Genomic DNA, 22,480 nt, shown 5'->3' with positions numbered 1-22,480 from the left:
CCAATGATTCCCTTATAGCTGATGGTAGGCAGAGTGGGATTAAGATAATGTCGACTGACTAGAAATCGATCCCCAGTCGACATAATTATGCCGGCCTGATTGATTGTTTTTATTTATTATATTGGGTGTAATTTCGAGTTAATCGACCCTGTCGGAGTTTCATAATTTGTGTTAATATGTAAAAAAAATTGGTCATAAACACAATTTAAGTATGTTGGCTTACAAAATAAATCCCTGAATATATTCCTTTGAAATATCAAGTGACTCCACATGAGGTAACTAAGAAATTCTTTAATGAAAAAATTACATCTGCCGAATTAAAGGGCAGTCCCTCACTGAACACGTAAACAACGTGAATCAAATGTTCTTATATTATGTACAATAGGTCTCCAAACTCGCGTCATCATCTCTGTGAATTCCCCAGTATTTATCTTGCGGTTAAGATTTTTTTGTATTCTAAATGAGTCTTAAAAAGTTATTAAAAAAGCTTTCAGTCGAATGACTGAAGCATTTGTTAACGCCACGTTTCTATTGTGGAAGTAATAACGTGGAAACGTGGCTGCACGGTGGGGCATGAAGATGAAATGAGCCTGATAGTACTCACCCAAAACCCTCCGAGGGTGGTTGGCGTGCACAACTCCACCAGCTTTTTGTACGATGTCTGCAGTGCAGGTAGGGGCGGTAGAATATTTGCATTCGAGCCAGAATTGGTAAAACTGTTGCCACATAGATACAATACGTAGGGAGGTGTCAGCTTAGGATGAGAGCGGCGAACCTGAAAAGAGTTTTTATTACCTATTTTCATAATTTTGTCATTGGCCAACACGTGGTACAAATGTTTGTAAAATATAATCCCTGGAATATTGCTCCCTCGGGTCATGCATAATAATTTTAAAATCTAGATTAATCAGCACAGCTGAATTCTCGGTTCACAATTATTGACATAATATTCTACAACATGTAAGCAACGTCTTTAGAATATTACATGGTCATACCTGTTCCAACAAAACGCTCTCAGCCGTCGCTGACTGTTCAGTGGAGAGCAACTCTCCACTCCTCAACAACGCCGCACCCTCTGGCCGGCCCCACACCCAGATCGGCACCCTGCCCGACCTGAAATACCTCGCTGACTCCATCAAATTATAATCCAATACCGTACTGGGCACTATGAGGGTTTCACCAGCTGTCAACATGAAGGCATCTGAGGTGCCGTTGATGCAAGTGATCCTCCAGTGGGGACACTCGCATCTCTCGAGTTCGCGCTTCCAGTCTGCGGGTCTTTGGAACATGTTCAGCTCGGAGGGCAGTGTCGGATAGTAGGGTTCTCTGTACTCGAATGCGAAGAGCAGGTCGTGCCGTTTGGGGAAGGCGTGGTGCATGAGCGCGAGGGCTATCTTCCGCCCGCTGTCTATGGGTGAGTTTGCAAAGCTGAAGGTCATGACTTTCATGTTCTGCAACAACAATAAGCCGTTAACGTATGTTCCTTTTCTTCTTATAAGGTATGTCAAAGTAAGTTAACCCGGTGGTAATATATTAGCTCATGGTCGCCAGAATTATACCGACTCATTTATTTTGAACATAGTGAAACAGGTTCTGTTTATTATAGAAAATCAAAGTATTTAGATTTAATTTACAATAAAATATTCTGAAGATTAATGTGCTTTTGTTGCACTGTTGCGTCGCACCCATTATTTTGTATCTCGAAACTTATCCTCATAAAAATATTTTATGATTTCCAATGTATCTTTTTTGAGATTTCAAATTCCCTATGATTGGTTTTTATTATTTTTATGAACTCTAACATTCATCTTAATTGCATTCAATTTCCTGAATACCTCATTATAATTTATAACACACAATACATTTCGACATCACCAAATTGGATTACAGGCCGGCGCAATAATGTCAACTACGACAGATGTATCTCAGTGAATCACGCGCGTTTTCATCTCTATCCGATAAGATTAATGACCACAATAGATCGAGTGTCACAGATAACATGTTAACAGCGATGGGCATTGTACATATTTTATCCGAATATTCTTTCGATGGTCATAAAAATATCTTTAGATGAGATTCATGAAATAATTCTGATATAGATCGCAGTGGCAAAGGGTCCATATTACTCGATTTCTGCCGGCTTCCCTTTCGTAATTTATGGAAAATGTAATTATAATTTTCTAATGATGAACGCTGTCTGCTGCTTGCAGATGCATATTAGTACCTAAGTATATTTGTGAAGGGTTTCCTTTTGAAAAAAATCATCTTTCGTCACTAATAGATGGCAATAATACATTGAATCGATTAATGATAAATTATCTTTATGAGACTTATTGACTAAAAAGGAGAAGGTCCTATGTTGGACTGTATTTTTTTATTGCCTTCAAACAGGTGAACTGATGTCCGGTTTGATGGTATGTGGTGACATTTTGTCACGTAGGGAATATTCTCTTGTATGTACCTTTAAATTGCACATAAGATGTAAATACCAGTATCTATAAGCTGTATAAATATCATTAATACAATTAATTAAGTAGTGTCTGAAATTACAAGCTTGCGAAACGAAACCGCACTTAACATCACAAGAATTCTTTCATGAACTGTTACTTTTGATGATAATATCTTGTTGTTCATTTAGATCAAGAGCTATGAATCACATTACAAGTATTTAGTAGAATCCTTGTTACATGACGTCATTTTAACTTGCTAAGAGTATGCAGAATTAAAACAGATATTCATTAAAATTCGTCTCGTTAACACTTGTCGCATCCGGTTACTATATGAATTTGTTTTTGGCAACACTCAACCGTTTAACTAATGAAAGACATAATATAACCATACATAACATATATGACAGATTTCATCTTGCTCCAAATGCTCTTATTAAACTATAATGTGGGTGCAACACACATTATCAAGCACGTTGTGGAAACCATCCTAGGAGAGGGCTCCTGTCCTTCTCCAAAATCCCTTCCTATTTTCCTCTCAACATTCCCAATACTCTCATCATTGTATTATAGGGGTGGGGGAGCAACATATCAAATAGTGTATAATATAATCAACGTATTAAAATCTCCTTTTTGACTCGACGAAAAAAAAAAACCTTTACACGCTAAACCTTTACAACGCCGAGCAGGCGAGTTTCTAAACTTCATAAAGCGTCAACACAAACCTCACCTTACATATAACCTGCAACCCTTTCACCTTCCCTGGCATGTCTCCGTAGGGCATCAGCCGCCGCCGCCGCACCGGCCCGCCATCAGTCAGCCACACAGCCCCCACGGCCGTTAGAGGGACGTCGTACGGGCCCAGCAAGTAGTTCCGCTGGCTGTACTCCTGGTAACGTAAGAGCCAATGTGATATTGACGAAGAGTAAGAAATCCTTCCAAGCAGTAGATTGTTTTAAGCGTTATCAGTCACATGAAGGATGGATGACGGAGGCTAGATGCAGGTCGCTTTTGACAGTCCTACTTGGGAACTTTTAGTGGAGACCTAAGTTCAGACAGCTTTTGTTAATAGCGTAAATAGATCCACTAAACCGAGGTCTTGCCAAACGGTTACAAAAAACCGGTACGAAGTAGCTGCCTTCCTGAATAGGAAAGAAACTGAATAGTTTCATAGTTTTCGTATTAGGACTGTCGAAGCCTCACTTCGTCCTTACTCTGAATCTTCTTCAACAGTGTTCGTGACAATATTATTTCATATACAACCATATTTACCTTAAAGGGCCTCAAGTCATGTATAAAAAATAAATCAATAGCAGTGTCAACATGCCTAATATTTATCCATATCGTTGTCATAGTGTGTATACTCACATCAATGCTGGTGTTCTCCATGGGGACAAAGGACAGCTTGAAGTTGGTGACAAAGAGCGATCCGAAGCGGCCGCGGTCCCGCTCGCTCAGCGGCGTCAGCAGGATCACGCTGTGCGCCGCGCCGGTCACAAGCTCCCCTGGACAACATCACGGACATTGAGTCTAGCGACCTTATGGGCTAGGGTAACGAGCACAGTACAAGACCACGTAGTGTACTCAGCTTTGTAAATCAAGTTCTTCATGGTTTTGCCATCGTTTAGAGGCCGTTTTCAATAAACGAACTCAATCTTCAATCCGATTCTGAATTAACCACAATAAATCATTTGTAAGCACGTCAAAAAACAACTGTTATGATTGGTAAACTTTGATATACATTGAAAGAAGCGATTGGGATCGTTTATTGAAAATGGCAGTTAGTTGTATATAAAATGAATTAATTTAGATAAGTTTTCACAAAAAATATATTGGACGTATTTTTTTTAATAATATATTAAACGGACACGTTACGTGTCTCCACTGTCTCTATTTTCACGGAGAAAACGAGATCATTTAAACCGTCCAGTTCTTGGTGGTGTAATATTTTAATATTAACTATTAAATACGCAAGGAAAAGCCATCGAGTACTCAATATATTCTGACGATCTATTTCTATTCTTTATAAAGAACAAAACACCAAAAGGGTTAAAACATAATAATTGCAACCTTCTTATTAAAATAATACCGCAGTTGGACAGGTCTTACAAGAAACACTTTTGTAAAGTCCTCCTCCTGTAAAGGAAACTCCTTTGGGCATTTTACAAAGCAAGTCAAATCAGGCGAACTTATAAAAATGTAGGTGCAGTTCTGCATTTCCACCCAAGTGTGACTTATGAGTCACTATGTTCGTAATCGATAAACATGACGTTGGGTTTAATGTAATCTAGAGTTTGTATGAGGCTCCGCTCGTCCCAGGACATATCTTGGAGGCTATTATCAGGGTCAGGTCAATTACATATCCGAAAAACTATGTAGATTTCCTCACAGGCAGAGCGTTGAATTAATGCTATTGTTCAGTAAATAAGGATCTAAATACCATGACGATCGAGACGATACAGTAGTTCTATTGCATTTCTTGTTTTCATACCATTGTTATTTCCTTTACGTGTACTGATGTTTGTGTGTGTTATTTTATTATTTCTTTATTTTGTTGTAATTTATTTTTGTCATGTTGTTGTGCGAATAAATGTTTTTGTATAAACTCGAAAGGATAGTCAACGCTTAGTCACCAATCTCTACTAAATTTAATTGTTACCATAATTGATGATTACATTATAGTGCATTGTGTAATTCAACAAAACTAGTTAAAGTTTTTGCTGGTGATGGATATATTTTATATCCGCTCGGATAGCAACCACCGTACACAAGGAGTTAAAACCTGCCATAGTTGCCCACGTAACTGTCGCGTTCCGGGATCAGCTTGTGTATATCCGGTTCCAACTGGTCGGCATACTTGTGTCTGGCTGCCGGGGAGTCATCAGTTCCCGTCAGTCGACATTCTATTGGACCCCACTCCACTTACCATCAGGTGCAGTGGATAACTTTGATGAGCAGCTATAAAAAAAATTAAGCTAACAAAATTGCTATATAAATTATCTTCCAGTTAGTGAAAACACACATTGTGAAATTTTAATAAAGATCTCCATTGAGTAGTCATACAAGAGCGTACAAAGCAAGCAGTGATGTCACTCGCTGTTGACATAATTATGCAGACGCGGGGAGTTTCCTGACGTCCAGTATTACGGGTTTTGAACTATGTTATCATTATTACTTTGTGCGAAAGTTATGACGTGCCGACTCTTTCTTGCTTACGACCACAAATGGGTAATTCAGGTCTTAAATACAACGAGATTCCAGAATATTTGCCACCGACGCGTCACCCCGTGATAGAAAATTTATACTAGATACACGTTTTATCTATTGCTATTGTAGATTTCTTTTCACTCATACAAGGCAAATGCTAGATAATTTTGGTCTAGGATCAGCCAATACTAAGTATAATAGCCGGCAAATATCTTGAGCACTACCGCGTGGTGAGGTTTACTTTTGGTTGTAACTATGCCTGCACTTACGTATTTCCTCCCCAAGCGGTAATGTGGTCAAGATGTTTGCCGGCCATATACTCCAAGTCAAACGTCACGACTACCCACAGTGGCAACGTCACATCGAACATAGAATAACAACCATGCATCATACTGCACCGCATTCTTCATTCGCAAACATCAGTTTTTGAGTCTCATATACTAATTTTACTGACGTAGACGACGACGTAGTGGTTGCGCACTGCTGCATGACAGCAGAGATAAACTGTTGGACTAAGTCAGAACCGCGATAATCGATTCTGTTTCTCATTGCTACAAACCATAGTATTATGGTTTATGATCATCCAACTGCTGGGCTACTTGTATACCGGTTTACCCCTAAAAGCAACTTACGAAAACGAGACACGACGGGCTTTGCCACAAAGATCTTGCACCATGTATGTGATGGTCACTATATAGTCTTAAAAGCAACTTAGTTTTTTATACGATCACTGTAAAATTACCCCACTGTACCTAATAGTAAGCGAAGTGGGGTCCAGATAGAATATCGATTGATAAGAGATGATTACCCCTCAAGTCAACATAATTATGCCGGCCCGTTTGAAACCCGATATACACAGGCTCATCTCGGAAAGCGACACACTTACGTGGTCCACTATGACATTACACCTTCTGAACGGTGGTCGGTATCCGGACGGATAAAAATATACTACCACCAACAAACCTTAACTGCATAAACGTTATCGTAGATCAATAAAGCGATAACATACATAATGACATACACGGCGGGTGTAGCAACTCTAGAGATGACCTACAGCCGGTGACTCACGCGTATAAAAATAAAAACGGCACGATCTCTACATGGCGTGCGAAAGTGAGATCAGTTGGTAGTTGGTACGTTACCAATGAAGCTCTGATAAACGGTTAATTAAACGCCACATCGCGATGACTGGCCGCGATGTTATTAATGCTTTTGTAATCGTAACGCAGCAGGAGTGCTACTATATTTAGAAATAAATACATTGTATATTCGCGGATATGTTCTTGATTCATACTTAGATCATATTTGGTTGACTGACTAGCATTAGGAACTACGGAGGACTTTAGCCCCGCAATAATTGAACCCCGATTTATTTGAGGATGCCACATTTATCGTGGTGCAAGAATTAAACCCAAGACTTCTTGCTTTATCGTAGACAGTTGCACTACGGAAGCTGAAATAAGATTCTAAACGAAGCCCAAAATATCCATAAACAAATCTATTCAAAGCGACCTTCCTAACGATTTCCAATTCATCCTGAAATTTATGCAGTCTCGTGTTTTATTCGATAAATATTATTTTAAGGATTGTATCGAATCCTTGTTAATTTCCACGCAAATAATTATCTAGCACAACCTTCGCAAGTACAAAAATGAACCGATTCTGTTCCGATTGTAAGGAAAAAACTAGTAAGTTTTTACGCAATCTGCAGTGACCGTGAATCGCCTTTGACTCAATCTGGTTGAAAGCATTCGGTTTTGCAAACACATTTACCGTAATATAAACATAACATTACAATTTTATCGCTGAAGAAGGCAGATGATGATGTTTTTCGTGCTATTTGCTATTAGTAAACACTAGATATCATCTTTTGGAATATTGAGCAAAAATTTGGCGCCTTTCAATTTTAGGGTTTGTTTTCGGATTGAAATAAAATATTTTGCAGTCGAAAAATATGTTCCAGATATCCAAAATCTCAGACATCTGTCCGTTGTCAGTTACCAGACAATAAGATGTTGACGTAAACAATAGTAATTCGCGTAGGCCGTCCCCGGTCAGTTGGAGCGGTGACTTATAGCACGCGGGCAGGATCAAACCAAACAATGATTACTTGGTCTTTTACCTTTGTTTGGTCTGATTGCGTCCTTGCTACAGTGTTAACGTATAAGACTTGGGAACTGAGAGGACCTAACTTCTATTCCTAAGACGGGCAATGACTTTTGGGCGTTTTTAACATTGGATTGATGTGAGGTAAGTGATCAGTCAAAAAGAAAATGAGGCAAGTTATTTGAAGTAAATCGTCAAATACCTGCACTTGCTATAACTATTGTCTTATGATTACTCCAGGTTACACCTATGCTTTATCTCGATTACTGCAATAATTAACTACATAAGTCGTTAGTGTGACCTCACCAAAAAAATAGGACCCTCCCTGTAACAGCAAAATGTATCCTACTATGCCTAATGTATTGATATACTCGTATATTGTTGGTACAGTGCGGGTGAAGTAAACACCAAACTATGTTCGGAATGACTACTTTTTGTTTGAATATCTTGTCTTATCAATCAACGTTCATGATTCATCGCACATTCATTAAATCGCGTCTGAACCGAATTCAACAGGATTTTCAATTTATATCGTGTTATCTATATTACTTATCTGTTTACCAATATCATATTATGGATAACAATGTAATTAGATTTATGAAGGATTTAAATTATCATGCCACGGAATCCGAAAATGTTCGTTCTACCAATTTCTCCTGATATTAAAGTGAATGTTAGATGTATGAATGTCGTTTAAATGTAACTTGTAAACCTCTGAATGGTAGTAACATTTAGTTCAGAGGTAGATCAAGTCTCGTACTTTAATATACATGTGTGTGCGTTTAAAATTTGTGTTCTTTAGTTCAAAAGTTACCGAATACTGACTTACTTATGGGGACAAAAGTGGGTACAGTTACTCTCACGCAATTTGTTCCCAAAGGGGTAGGCAGTGGCGCCACAAGTGCACCCACTTTCCACCGGGTGTATTTCATCCCCTAATGTGAGAGTGGGCGAGAGCGATATCAGGCGCAAATTGCAGACTCAGAGCTGATACTGAATAGAAAAACCCAGCATCACGTTACCGGGTATCCAACCCGAGACATTACACTGCAGTCGTACCGTAGTGCAACCACGCCACCCACGCTTCGAAGCGAGGCAAAGGCATATAGTGTGTTATATAATTATATTTGTATAAGTCGTAACTGCCTCGGTGGTGTAGTTGTACTGTATGCGCGGTACAGCAGTGCTCTGAGGTCCTGGGTTCGAATCTCAGGTCGGGCAAAGTGATATTTGGGTTTTTCTGCTTAATATCAGCCCGCAGTCTGGAATTTCTGCCCGATATGGCGATAGGCTCGCCCCCTATCGCATTTTGGGAGGGAACACACTCCGCAAAAAGTGGGTGCCCTGGTTGAACCTCTGCATACCCCTTCGGGGATAAATGCGTGATGGTGTGTGTGTGTGATTATAAGTCGTAAGACCTAATTTATTCACCTCTTTGTGGATACAAAGTGGGTAAGATTTACCTAAAGTACAACATTATTGCCCTCATTCGACAAGCACGCAATGTATAAATAACTCGACTTGGGAATGTTTGATGCACATTTATCATACCGGAGCTTTCTTGCATTTCATATTCGTATTGCTGAGAAGTGCAGTAAATTTATAACTTCATATTCTATGTTAAATCTGGCTGACTAGACCTACATTAAAAGGATAATATTTCGATTCGATTCGATTTGGAAAATCCTTTTTTTTATGGAAAGGATATTATACTTCTTTCCATACAAGTCTCATAGAGATATTTTAAAATCCGTTCAGTATTCAGTTTTTTAAACTAAAATAACTGGAATGAGTATGTCGTCCAAGTAACCGAAATTGCGAACTTTAACTTCTACTTTCTTGTGACTTTTTAGTGGTTGTTTTCGCTACGGGTGTTTCGTCCCACAGTGTGATCGGGGGCGAGCCAATCCATTTTTCAGGTGTATAAATAATATGTATAAATGATTTTAGCTGTATCCACCTGTTTAATTTTCTGCTTTCGGGATGAAAAATTGCCTGTAGCAAAGGAATGTTTTTTAATAATTGAAAGAACAATAGCAACAGTAAACCCACCGACTAGGACTCTCATAATAAACAAAAACCTACACAAGTATACACTATACTTTGTATATCTTCTGGTACGTCCTGATGACGTCACTCTTCAGGACATACCAGAAGTGTCATGACAACTATAACTTAGCGGAGACTAAAGTATGACAGGAAGGATAGGGGACCTATAAGGTAACTATAAAAAAAACGAAAGTCATTCATATGTATGGGATTTGGGTTAATAAACCTTTCGGCACTCTGCATTCTGTCGCTGCAGCATTGCAGCCGGTTTTGATATCAATAGAATGATTACTGATTCTTATGCTATATTGTTCTATGAAATTCGACTGTATCGCTGCCAGAAACAGAGGAATCTATGTTATTTCGAAACATAGCGTGTTTGTAAAGCATTCAATAAAATACCGATACGGTCGGCCATCATTTTTGTTACAGTTTCAGTCGTCGGCCGGCGCGGCGCGTTGCGGATGCATTTGGCACGGTTGTCTTGCGAGCTTCGCAAGTTGTACATTCAGAAATTTTATCATTCAATTCGAGACGTAACTTAAGAATTGTTAGAAAGTCTATCTCGGTGACGTTGTTGTCTTGCATGTACAGACTTGCGCTCTGAAGTCCCGTATTCGAATCGCGGGACAGAGATATTAGTTTTTTTCTTGATATACGCCCGGAGTCTGGAACTCGTGCCTGATTTGGCGATGACCTCGCCCTAGGGGACGAGGTCATAGGTCACATCAGGAGACGGAACACAGCGGTGAATGTAGTTTCTCTCTGCCTACCACTCCGGGGGATAGAGGCGTTTGTTCTTGTTTTTTGTTACAAAAAATACAGTTGCTTCGACTGGGGAACATAAATGATTTCAAAAATAGATCAATCTATGTCGTATCTAGTACACAAGAGTCCTACTCTCGGTAGTTACGATGCAACTTCTATTCCTTTCGCCAAGCAACATTATAATGTTGTCCCGATATAAAATTAAAGCCCATATAATTATTACTAAAAATAATGAGGCCTAACATCTCGTGAGTCAAGGTGACGAATTCAATTTGAACCTCAGCTCTGATGTCCTATGGCGTTGAGATATGCGGAACAAGAAGTCCCAGGGTAAGCTTAAAAGTTGAAACTTTATTAGGGCAAAGATATTATAGGGTGTATCGCTTCTGCTTATACCGGAATTGGCTATTTAAGGACGAATACAAAGTTTTTTGCACGACGAAATAATCTGAGATCGAAAATATTACAATTAATAAATTGCTGTATGTTTCTTATTCTATTTACAATTTACCCTCAACATTCCCATTTAGGTACTAGGACAACATAAACATAATGACCACACGTTTTTACTAACCAAATAGTTTTGTTATTATTTGTTTTGTTAGTACCGACACGATGTCACAAACAACATTATTCGCCATAAATGGAATCATAGGTATATTTCTGAACTGTACTTATGTGTAACATAAAACTTGTGATCAACTAATTATGTTTTATGAATATGTATCGACTGTTATGCATTGTCATCGATAGACGAACAGGGTAAAAATATATACGTCACGAAATTTTTGTGTTTTTAAAGAATAATTTTAAGGCCCAAAGTCTGGGATTTGTGCTCGATACGGCGGTATGTTCGCCCCCTATCTTGGGACATATGGCGAAAATAGCGTCCACTAGTTGCGTCTCTACCTGCGCCTTCTAAAATCTCCTATTAGCGAAAAGAAACGATTTGCAAGGGAGCGGCACTGTGCTTGATTACAATCGATATATCAAGACGATATAGGACGTAAATACTGACGCCCAATAGTGGATATTTTATCTACCACTTACGGGAAAACCCATGACGAAAGGTATTAAAAATAAATAACCTGGCTGATAATAAAATCTATAAATTAAAAAAGAATCAAACTCACCTCTCCTCAGCACGCCCATGTCAACACTACGGTACACTCTACAGTGGTCTATGGGCCACAACTTCCTACCATCGGCACATAACAAGTACTAGGCTCGCATAAATGGCGGTACAGTTAAGCGTACGCAACGCATACGTAATCGTTTATTGCCCATTGTATTTGACATAATCGATAATGGGGTGGGAGAAGGGGGGATAGGCTACGTGTTTATTTGCCAAAAAGGGATAGTGTTTTAATTCGATGTCACTAATCGCCATTTGGTTTTTATGGTCCGTGAAAGTGTTTGGCGAGATTGTGAGCAAACTACTAAATACTTAGATTCCTATTACTTGATTTGGTACAGATTTTTCTATTTATTACGAAATAAAGTTTTAGAGAACTGTAATTTATTTAATATACGTACTTTTAGATTGATAGATGGTGAATCAAAATCCTACTAAATTATGACAGAATTTGTACAGAAAGAAAATTATGGCGCCAATAAGTAAATTACACTAAATAGCTACGACAAAGTCAACCTCAGAATAATAATGACTAGATATTATTCTGAGAGTCAAACTATCATTATTTATGATCGTCGCAATAAATCTATACTGATATTATAAACAGGTAGAGTTTGAGAGTTCGTTTGTAAGTTTGCAGGGGCCAATCTCTGGAACCACTCAAGCGATTTTCAATTTTTAAAACAGGAAGCTTCATACATATACTACTAAGTGCTATACTTTTTATCTAGATTATATCGGAAAAACTGTTTTCGCTTCCTGTGTATGTATAGTCCAATATAGCTTCTAAACCATATACAATATATTGACAAAGATATGTCATGCAATGTGTTAACACTTCGCATGTTACGACTCACGAAATCTAAGTATGGTGCATGGCGTTCCTATAAACACGTATACAACTTACATATAATTAATTATACTTGAAGGACCCTACTTACGTAATGAAGGGCATTACTTTATTTATTTTTCCTTCATCTGCACTTATCCCACTTCAAGGTGAGACGCAACACACTTTTACACGTGTTGAAAAAAATAAGATAAAGGTAGCGCGTTAAAGTTAATTATAATATTTACACTATAAATAAATTATTTTAAGACTAGCTTTTGCCCGCGGCTCCGCCCGCGTTATAAAGTTTTTCGGGCTAAAGTTTTCCGTTATAAAAGTCACGCTATACAGGGTCATTTTGTAACCCTAGACTTAAATTTAACTGCGAGAAAGTCATCTTGAAAGAAGTAGTTTACTATAAGTTACTCTAACCTAAGGTCAAAAACAAAAAAATAAAATTTTCAAACAAAATAAATATTCAAATAGTCATTTTATTTTTACACACCCTTTTGCCACTACTACTATACTAGAATTCGTCGGAGCGGCAACATCGCACACAGTCATTGATAATATTTTGCTCACGCACACGAACAAGTGATGCACACTCGGAGCGCAAGGGTAGTTCGTCGCACCGCGCGCGCCGCGCCGCAACCGAACAGCTGATGTCGCCGCTTTAACTACCTAGGGTTTTGTGTCGTGCCACATCACTCAATCAACAATTAGACCAGCAGCGACGACGCTACGCTGACGTTACAAAAAGACACATACCTAAACATCATTATCATCATCAGCCACATAAAGTCCACTGTTGAACATAGGCCTCCCCTAAAGATTTCCAGACGGACCTGTCGAAAGCTGCCTGCATCCAATGTGTTCTTGCGACGTTTACCAAGTCGTCTGTCCACCTTGCAGGTGGACATCCAACGCCAACATAAACATCACGCACTAATCATCACATTTCATTAGAACAATATTTTCTATGCTCAAACTATCATCATAAGCAAACGACACTGATCAAACAACCACAACTGCATAAGTTAGGTACACATAACACATGATTTCTGTAATTTTAAAGTGGTTTCATTCTTTTAAATCAAAACACACACATTCTAATGTCGGTAGTTCATCCATTTTAGTAGATAAGTAGGTATAATAAATACGTTTAACGTTCAGATTTATAACACTCAACAATAAAATATCATTCTGCAAGTCTGGCAATTCACACGAACAATTAATAACGAAGTTACAATCTTGATAATAATTAGGTAATGTGATAGTTTGAGGTAAAAATGTCGAGCGACGGGATGCGTCTCGGCGCGGCGCGGCGTCCCAATAGGTATCTTAACATGTTTTCAAAATAGTAAATGCGTTTACCAATACCTAATGATGATTTGTAGATTGCTTGTGCCTTTAAAAGTTGTTTCATAGTTCAAAGTATTTTTAATACAGTTAATTTGTGACTACCTCGGTGCCGCAGTTGTATTATAGTACGGATGCTTTGCTAAGGTCACGGGATCGGATCCCGGGTCGGACAAAATGATATTGGATTTTTCCATTCAGTACCTATCGCAAATTCATAAATCCACATTAAAATCGCAATGACAGCCTCCGATAGAAACATAATCAATAGATTGTGATTAGTTCAGTTTCGCGTACGCGTCAACGATGCAACTTCGCGATCGTAAAATATTCAAAATGACAAAAAATATTTCTAAAAATAGACTCTATTTTATACGTGTTAAGGTCGCATTTAGGGGACCACTTTAAATTTCTTTGTTCCTGACCGACCAACACGCGACACACGAGTTTAGCGAATTCCACAAAGTAGCGGCAAGGGTCTGGAATGGTGTTGCCTGATGTCCCGATTTGCGCGGGACGTCCCGATTTTCAGAGTTCTGGGGACGTGACCCGTTTTACACAAATAAAATTATTAAAACCATTAAGTATTATGAAAAAATAAACTACGCATTCATCACTGTGTTGAGTGCGACAATGCAATCAAAATAGCACGTATCATCTCACTAGCGCTGAAGGTACAGTTTTGTTTTATTCTCTTGCTTAGAGATGCGACTACCCGGCGATCTATGCTTTGATGTTAAAACAGAAATCCAAATTAAAACGCAACTTTAGCATGACTTGCAGTGATATTTCTTGTAAAACGCAATACATAATACTTAAATTTTAAAAAAATACTTGCTTTTTTATGTCCCGATCTACAACACTAAATCTCGATTTGTTTTACCTTCTTGATTTTAAACAAATTGACCTTGGCAACACTAGTCTGGAGGTACACGATTATTGACGAGCCAGAGTTTTACAACTAACACGTGCTCTCGCAGTGTTACCAAACTTTTTTTTATTATTACCTTATTGTGCAATATCTTGTTTATTTTATACCCTGTATGCCTATTGAAAATGAATGACTGAATCCAAAATCTCTATTATACTTTATTACTTAAAATAATGTTTCAAAAATACTAAAATATTGCTGTGTATTATTTTAATTAGGTAGACTTTTCATTAATCATTTCATCATAAATCATTACTTATTTTATTTTGTAATACAATTGTGTGTTAAATCTGTTAGAACATCATGTAATAAAAAAAAATCTAATAACAGAATTTTTGAAATGCTGTGTCGTTTTAGAAAGCTTTTTGGTAAAAAAGTTTATACTGACAACACTGCGAGTTTAGGGGAGAAAGAGTACGACTATTGTATTGAATAATCGCGCGCTCTTCGGACTCGGTCAAAGACTCGGACGTGTTGCCATAGTGTACCTATCTAGCAAAGAAATGGTACAGAAAGCATAATATGACGTTCGGTAATGTCTTCTTTTAGATATTATGACAAACCGAAATATTAATGTTGGAATTAAAATAAATGTCGGAATATCATGTAGAATCTAAAAAAAATACGATACCAATAGATTTAAATCTTGTAACTTTAGTAATTATGTAGGTAACTTTTTTGGTAAGAAAACTATTTTATTAACGAAAATAACGTTTTTAATTGACGAAATATTTTTTGTAGTAATTAATTATTGACTCAATGAACTGCTGCAACCAAGTCAGTGTACGTATTGGGAGTTCATTTGTGAGCTGACCTTCTGAACCCTATAGGTTCGGTAATAATATCATCAGCTGTGACGTAGTTCATTCACTTTAGTTAAGCGCGCCAAGAGACAGCGTGATCAAAAAACCATAAATCTAAAATCGGGATTATTGACGTAAATATTGGTTATTTATGAATAATTTTTTGCACGGTGCTAGCAGAGGTCACCACGAACCTGTGGTTTCATTTAGTAACGCAATGTCGAAATGACCCTGTATATTTTCCCGGGAGCCTATGTTCTTCCCAGGGTCTCAAACTGTCTCCATACCAAATTTTATCCTAATACGTTGGGTAGTTTTTGAGTTTAACACGTTCGGGCAGACCGATGCAACGGGGGACTTTGTTTTATGATATATTTTTGTAGAACTTTTTAAGAGGAACAATCCCGTCATACATTATTGTTGCATAACTTTAACCGTTTACGCAGCGCACGCAACAGAAGCTCTCAAAACTAATAAATTGTCCCCGTTTTTGCATCATGTTTCATTACTGCTCCGCTCCTATTGGTCATAGCGTGACGATATATAACCTATAGCACTCCAGGAACAAAGGGCTATCCAACACAAAAATATTTTTTCAGTTCGAACCGGTAGTTCCTGAGATTAGCGATTACTGCTCCGCTCCTATTGGGCATAGCGTGTTGATATATATAGCCTATAGCATTCCAGGAACAAAGGGCTATCCAACACAAAAATAATTATTCAGTTCAAACTCCTAGTTTCTGAGATTAGCCGTTACTGCTCTGCTCCTATTGGTCATAGCGTGATGATATATAGCCTATAGCACTTCACGAACAAAGGGCTATCCAATACAAAATGTTTTTTTTTAGTTCGAACCGGTAGTTCCTGAGATTAGCCATTACTGCTCTGCTCCTATTGGGTATAGCGTGATGACATATAGCCTATAGCACTCCACGAACAAAAGGCTATCCAACGCAAAAATAATTTTTCAGTTTGGACCGGTAGTTCCTGAGATTAGCCATTACTGCTCCGCTCTTATTGGGTATAGCGTGATGATATATAGCCTATAGCACTCCACAAACAAAGGGCTATCCAACGCAAAAAGATTTTTTCAGTTCGGACCGATAGTTCCTGAGATTAGGCATTACTGCTCCGCTCCTATTGGGTATAGCGTGATGATATATAGCCTATAGTACTCCACGAACATAGGGCTATCCAACGCAAAAAGAATTTTTCAGTTTGGACCGGTAGTTCCTGAGATTAGCCATTACTGCTCCGCTCCTATTGGGTATAGCGTGATGATATATAGCCTATAGCACTCCACGAACATAGGGCTATCCAACGCAAAAAGAATTTTTCAGTTTGGACCAGTAGTTCCTGAGATTAGCGCGTTCAAACAAACAAACAAACTCTTCAGCTTTATATAATAGTATAGAAGTATAGATATAATCAAACTATTTCGGCTTGTGGTTTAGTAGTCTAGACTGACTTGGACGTCCATTTTGTACTTGCAAGCAGTGTTTTTCTTATTGCGTTAAATGACCAGACAAGCTTTCCATTCGCCTGATGGTGAGCCATACGCCCATAAACAGTATAAGCACTATCGAACACCTTGAAATACAAAGTATTTTATTGGTATTCCACTGCGCTCGCCATGCTGAGACATGAGATGTTAAGTCTTGTTATGTCCAGTAATTATACTGACTAAAATGTCTTTCAAACCGGAACATAACAGTGACTACACACTGCTGCTTGGCGGCAGAAATAGCCATTGTGTACCTTCTCAGGTGGCCTCTCATAGGTATATGAGAGTCCTATCATCAGTAAAGTGCAAGTTACTTAGAATTTTTAATAGTATCTGCTGGGGATTGAATTCCCAGATGAGATAGATCAAGGGCGCTCAACTCCGAGCCCGCAGGCCACAGTGTGGACTGTGAAAGAATTTTAAATGACGCGCGCAAGTAAGTTTTGAAAAACGCACGAAATTGAAATGGCAGAATTCACTTTGTAACAACGACTTACATTAGATAGATTTAGGTTTGAGAAGATACATACTTATGTTCAATTTTGTTTCTTTATTTAGCATAAGATACTCTTTGTTTATTCATAGTATTACCTAATAAACAATAATTCAATTTTACTTCTTAGTATCGGGTTTTTATTGCGTACTAGCTGACCCGACAGACGTTGTCCTGTCTTAACTATGTATGCATGCGCGCATTCTGTCGATCGCTGACAGTTATTTCAATCCACTGACAGTTATGTAAAATTAATATTGTCGTTAAGTTTTCTTTAATTTTCCTATTTTCCGCGTAATTTTTTGAATTTTTTTTTCATAAAATCCTTGTCCTGCCAATAACAAACAAAACAAAAAAAATATCGTGAAATCGGTCCATCCGTCCACGCGTGATGGCGTGACCAAGGGAAATAGGGATTCATTTTTATATATATAGATAGATAGATGTCCTAAGAGTAACTGAAATACTAGTAGGAAGCCTTGGGATAGACTATAACTTTATACACACTTACCATTTAGTAATTTGGGTTTCAACTCTTGCAACGAACCATTCTTCTCGCCTTTGCCCTGTAACAAAGCAATGTTTATATTAGTTTACTTTATGAAGGCGCTTCCCTTTTTAACCGATTTCAAAAAAGGGAGGAGGCTATCAATTCGTCTTTCTTTTTTATGTTTGTTATCACAGAATTCGATAATTTATTAACACATTTGTATTTTTTTTTTTATTGAAAGAACATACCTAATGTCCAGTTATAATCCAGTTTTCATAGATTTTTTTTATCTGTTCAGTAGTTTGGTTTTAAACTGAAATAACTGGAAGAAGCATGTTGTCCAAATAACAGACATTACGAATTTTGCTTTCCTGCGAATTTATCAGCAGCGTTTTTTCTGATACTTACTATGTAATATTATCTCTAGTCTGTACTATTATATAAAGCTGAAGAGTTTGTTTGTTTGAACGCGTTAATGTCAGGAATAACTGGTTCGAACTAAAAAAATTTTTTAGAGTTGAGTTATATTTTGTCGCGGATAGAAGAGCTTTTTAAAAATGTCGGTTATATAATTATGATTTTAATACTATATTACATTAAAAGCCCGTGGACTCGACCGTCCACGCTGAGAACAATCAGAGAACTGATTTTTATTAATTCAAACATATAATCATTGAATGTTATCTTGAAACTTAATTATCTTCTTATGTTTCAATAACGGCGACGTAACTGTTGTATAGCCCATTTATCGATGAAGGTTTTAGGCTAGAACAGTGTTTCCCAACCTTTTTTAGGCCATGCCCCACCTTGACATTTCTAAGATATTTATGCATCCCATACATAATTTGTAACCATTAAAAATTGTTTTGTTCTCTTAAGAAATATAAATTATAAGTTTTAGGAAGAAATCTCTATGAAATTGATATCAAAACATCATAAGTAAAGTTTCAAAACATATAATGAAAAACTGAAAATTCTGTTTGCATTGCCCCCCTAAGTATCAAGTTGCCCCACATTGGGAAACACTGGGCTTAGAGCATGGAGCAGAGCATCAAAGAAAAATGTTGTAAAAATGGGGATTTATTTATTTAAATAAATTTTACAATGTTTTAAAAACTGATGAGGATGATTTATTTCTTTTGAGAGCTTTCGTTGCGTGCGCTGCTTAAACGTTTAAACTTACGCAACAATCATGTATGATGGAATTGCTCCTGTTAAAAAGTTAATAGAAATGTTATTTTATAAAACAAAGTACCCCCCCTGTCTGCCTGCCTGTCTGAGCGCGAAAACTCAAAAACTTCCCAACGGATATCAGTGATATTTGGTATGGTGATAATTTGAGATTGGGAAGGACATAGGCTAGATAGAAGCATGGGTAGCTGCTTACAAACAGTAATAGTCTGTCACTGGGATTGTCAGGAACCATAATATCAAAATGCACCCAAAATTATTTAGCAGTTTTGAACTCCATAGGCAGTAATGATTATGGGTTCGTCCATTAATCACGTGAGGCTCGAAAGGGGGGGGGGGGGTTCGGAAATAAAATCACGAAATATTACAAGTTGGGGCTAATGAAATATCACGTATATTTAATTTTCGTTGATCGCGCGATGTAATCATAAAATTGTAATATACTTTGTAACAAAAAAAAAAAATACCTTATGAATCCTCAAATGCACTTGTTTGTTTTAAAACCTCATCTTATAAAAATAGCAATATAGCAATTGATCTAGGACTGAATTTGTTTTCATTATTTAGTTTTCCTAGAAGATGTCTAAAATAACATCCTTATTTTCCCCATTAGAGATAAATTCTCAGAATTAACCATTTTAAAAGATTGTTATGTCTGTGAAAACATGATGTTTACTCAAAGTCGCCTTATAGCACAATAGTCTCTCAATATTAAGAGAGATATATTTATTTTCTATAAGCAGGCTAAAGACATTTCAACTTTGTCAACCTGTGTGGTGGTAGAAGGCTAGAACCTTCTCAGTAGAAGAGGAGACTCATGCCCAGTCAAAGGACAGTATACAGTATGTATGTTTAATTGAGAGACCTATTTAAACACACAGCAGTTCATGCTTTCATGTAACTCAGAGGTTCCAAAACTTTTTATTCTCATAGACCACCTTCAAAATTTTGCTGTATCCAGTAGATCTCCTGCAGCAAAATTTCTAAGGTTTTCCCCAGAATATGCAAATTTGTACATGTAACAGTGGTTGAGCTACTAAAGATATTATCCGTCTACATTGATATGTGGAGTCAAATTCCCTTGTGGTAGTTACTTGTTTGAACTATCTTATCAGTCATTACATATAAATATGTCCTTGAAGTGTGATCAGTTATCCCTTTATATATCAAATCTGGCTTATGAAGACAAAAAAACCTAGATGCTAAAATTCAATTAATAAAATAAGATATAATATATTTTATATAGATTAGGGACGATAATTATCAAACACTAAATACCCTTCTTAAACAGGTCCTTCAAGTAATCTAACATCTTGTACAATACAGTGCTGGGATTATAATTACAAACACCTTCGGTTTTTTGGTGTCCTATATGACTTTCTTTTTAAAATTAGTATAGATAAACTATTTTTTTTTTTAATATACACCCTAGAACTTTTGTACTGGGAAAGGCTTATTATACAAATCACACTGCACAAAACACTGAGTGTATCTGTTTTATAAAATAAAAACATACATTTCTTCAAAGTTTCACCTTTGTTACATAGAAAGTAAGAAGCCACATATATATTTCTATGGTGAAATTTATATTTTAGTAACAGTTATCAACACTAACTCTAGTATAAATGTTTCATTGTTATTGTGTGAATCTTTTCTATTTCAAGATTTTTTATGCTATTATTAAAATATTTTCATAACTGTGTTTTGGGATGAGAAAAAATCATGATATACTACCAATTTGTCATTACCTCTACTGTGCTTTTATATTTGATAAGCCTCAAAATAGGATTATTTGATATTTGAAGGTATTTACATTTGATTTTACTTTGCCTAATAGGCTAATATTTCAAATACTAATTTTTCAAGTCTAAGCTACATTATTTGTCATTATTAATGTTTTTTTTATTATTGGACTCTTCAGTCAATACCAGAGGAAACCTGCAAATTGGATCCTCCAGCTTAGCGACTGCAGGGCCCTGGAGGAAAGTTGGAGGGGATATCTGGAGAAGGAAAGTGGGGGGGAAGGAAAAGGAACCTTCTGAGGAAGGCCAGGAAATGTTCAAGCCCTCATAGCTCTCAAAGTGTAGCTACAAACATGAATTATACATATTGGACTGTTTGCCTAGGGCCACTGCAAATTTCCCCTGTGCATGGGCATGCATTCGGTGTGAAGACTGAGCGCCCAAGAATTGCCTCTGGTGGGGGGTCATTATTAGCGTTAAGATGCCTACAAATATATAGACTTGAATGTCTTTCAATACAACATTTTATTTGTTGTAAAATAACATGTAATATTTCAGTGCAATATTCATCATCGTCCATAGTGTGGTAAAAAATTTATATCGAAGAAAGGAATTTATCTTTACACAGGAAATCTAATTATTTATGTTTAAAAGAATATAATCTGTATTCCCTCCAAAGTCAGTTATAATTATTTTATGTAACCCCCGAAGGTGGGCCAATATAAAGACATGGCTCATTTGGTTATAAATAAAATGTTATGAATGTAGTCAATCAATTAAGGAAACAAACCGCTCGGTATTACAACACTCGTTCAATTAGGTAACATTTATCTAACCTAATTTTAATAAAAATGATATGAATCACAATACTCTATGATAAAATTGTTTGTTTATAAAGGCGGTATAGTTGATATTTTTAATAAATTATAGTGAACATTACCACTGGCGAATCGGTGAGGTAGCTTCTAAAATTCTGGACCAACTTTTTCTCATTCATTGTAATCAAAAGAATCACACGCGACGTTGACCCACTTAGGACGCTAGCAATTCGTTAAATTCACTTAAATACGGAAATTCTTCCCTACATTAGTTTCAGTGGGAGGTGATAATTGTTTAAATTAGCAAAAATCCACATGATTCGCCTCTTATTCACGTATATTTGATAACAATCATCCACCAAAAGCACTGCACTATCTGCACATGTATTTCTGTCACTCGCGACGATACCCGACGGTTGCAACAACAATAAACCAAGATCTACACATATTTTATTCTTTTTATTAAACTGAGAACGCCAATTTCTATGATAAAAGGCAATAATGTAATAAAAATATATTTGATCCACAACAACACGCAAGCGAGCAAATCAACGAACGACGACAGATAGGATGGTGTTGCAACTTTGGCGACAGTCTTTGTCGCAATG

At 37.1% G+C, this 22,480-nt stretch overlaps 1 protein-coding gene across 3 annotated transcripts in view; it reads right to left on the bottom strand.

Moving 5' to 3' along the window:
- Positions 1-22,460, bottom strand: part of LOC115448313 (myotubularin-related protein 10-A) — a 29,779-nt gene extending 7,319 nt beyond the window's left edge. For 2 of the 3 annotated variants that reach the window (XM_030175711.2, XM_030175712.2), the window contains exons 1-6: positions 21,995-22,460; positions 18,143-18,197; positions 3,816-3,952; positions 3,178-3,336; positions 996-1,451; positions 605-775 (exon numbers count right to left, since the gene is read on the bottom strand). In XM_030175711.2, coding sequence (XP_030031571.1) covers positions 605-775; positions 996-1,451; positions 3,178-3,336; positions 3,816-3,952; positions 18,143-18,197; positions 21,995-22,051 — 1,035 coding nt within the window. In that variant the 5' untranslated portion in view covers positions 22,052-22,460. Of the gene's footprint in view, positions 1-604; positions 776-995; positions 1,452-3,177; positions 3,337-3,815; positions 3,953-11,710; positions 11,759-18,142; positions 18,198-21,994 lie in introns of those variants that run through there. The other variant, XM_030175713.2, reaches the window with a different exon arrangement.
- Positions 22,461-22,480: the final 20 nt, after the last annotated feature.

This window comes from Manduca sexta, chromosome 8, assembly GCF_014839805.1.
Source record: "Manduca sexta isolate Smith_Timp_Sample1 chromosome 8, JHU_Msex_v1.0, whole genome shotgun sequence".
NCBI lineage: Eukaryota > Metazoa > Arthropoda > Insecta > Lepidoptera > Sphingidae > Manduca > Manduca sexta.
This window is presented reverse-complemented; position numbering and strand designations above follow the sequence as displayed.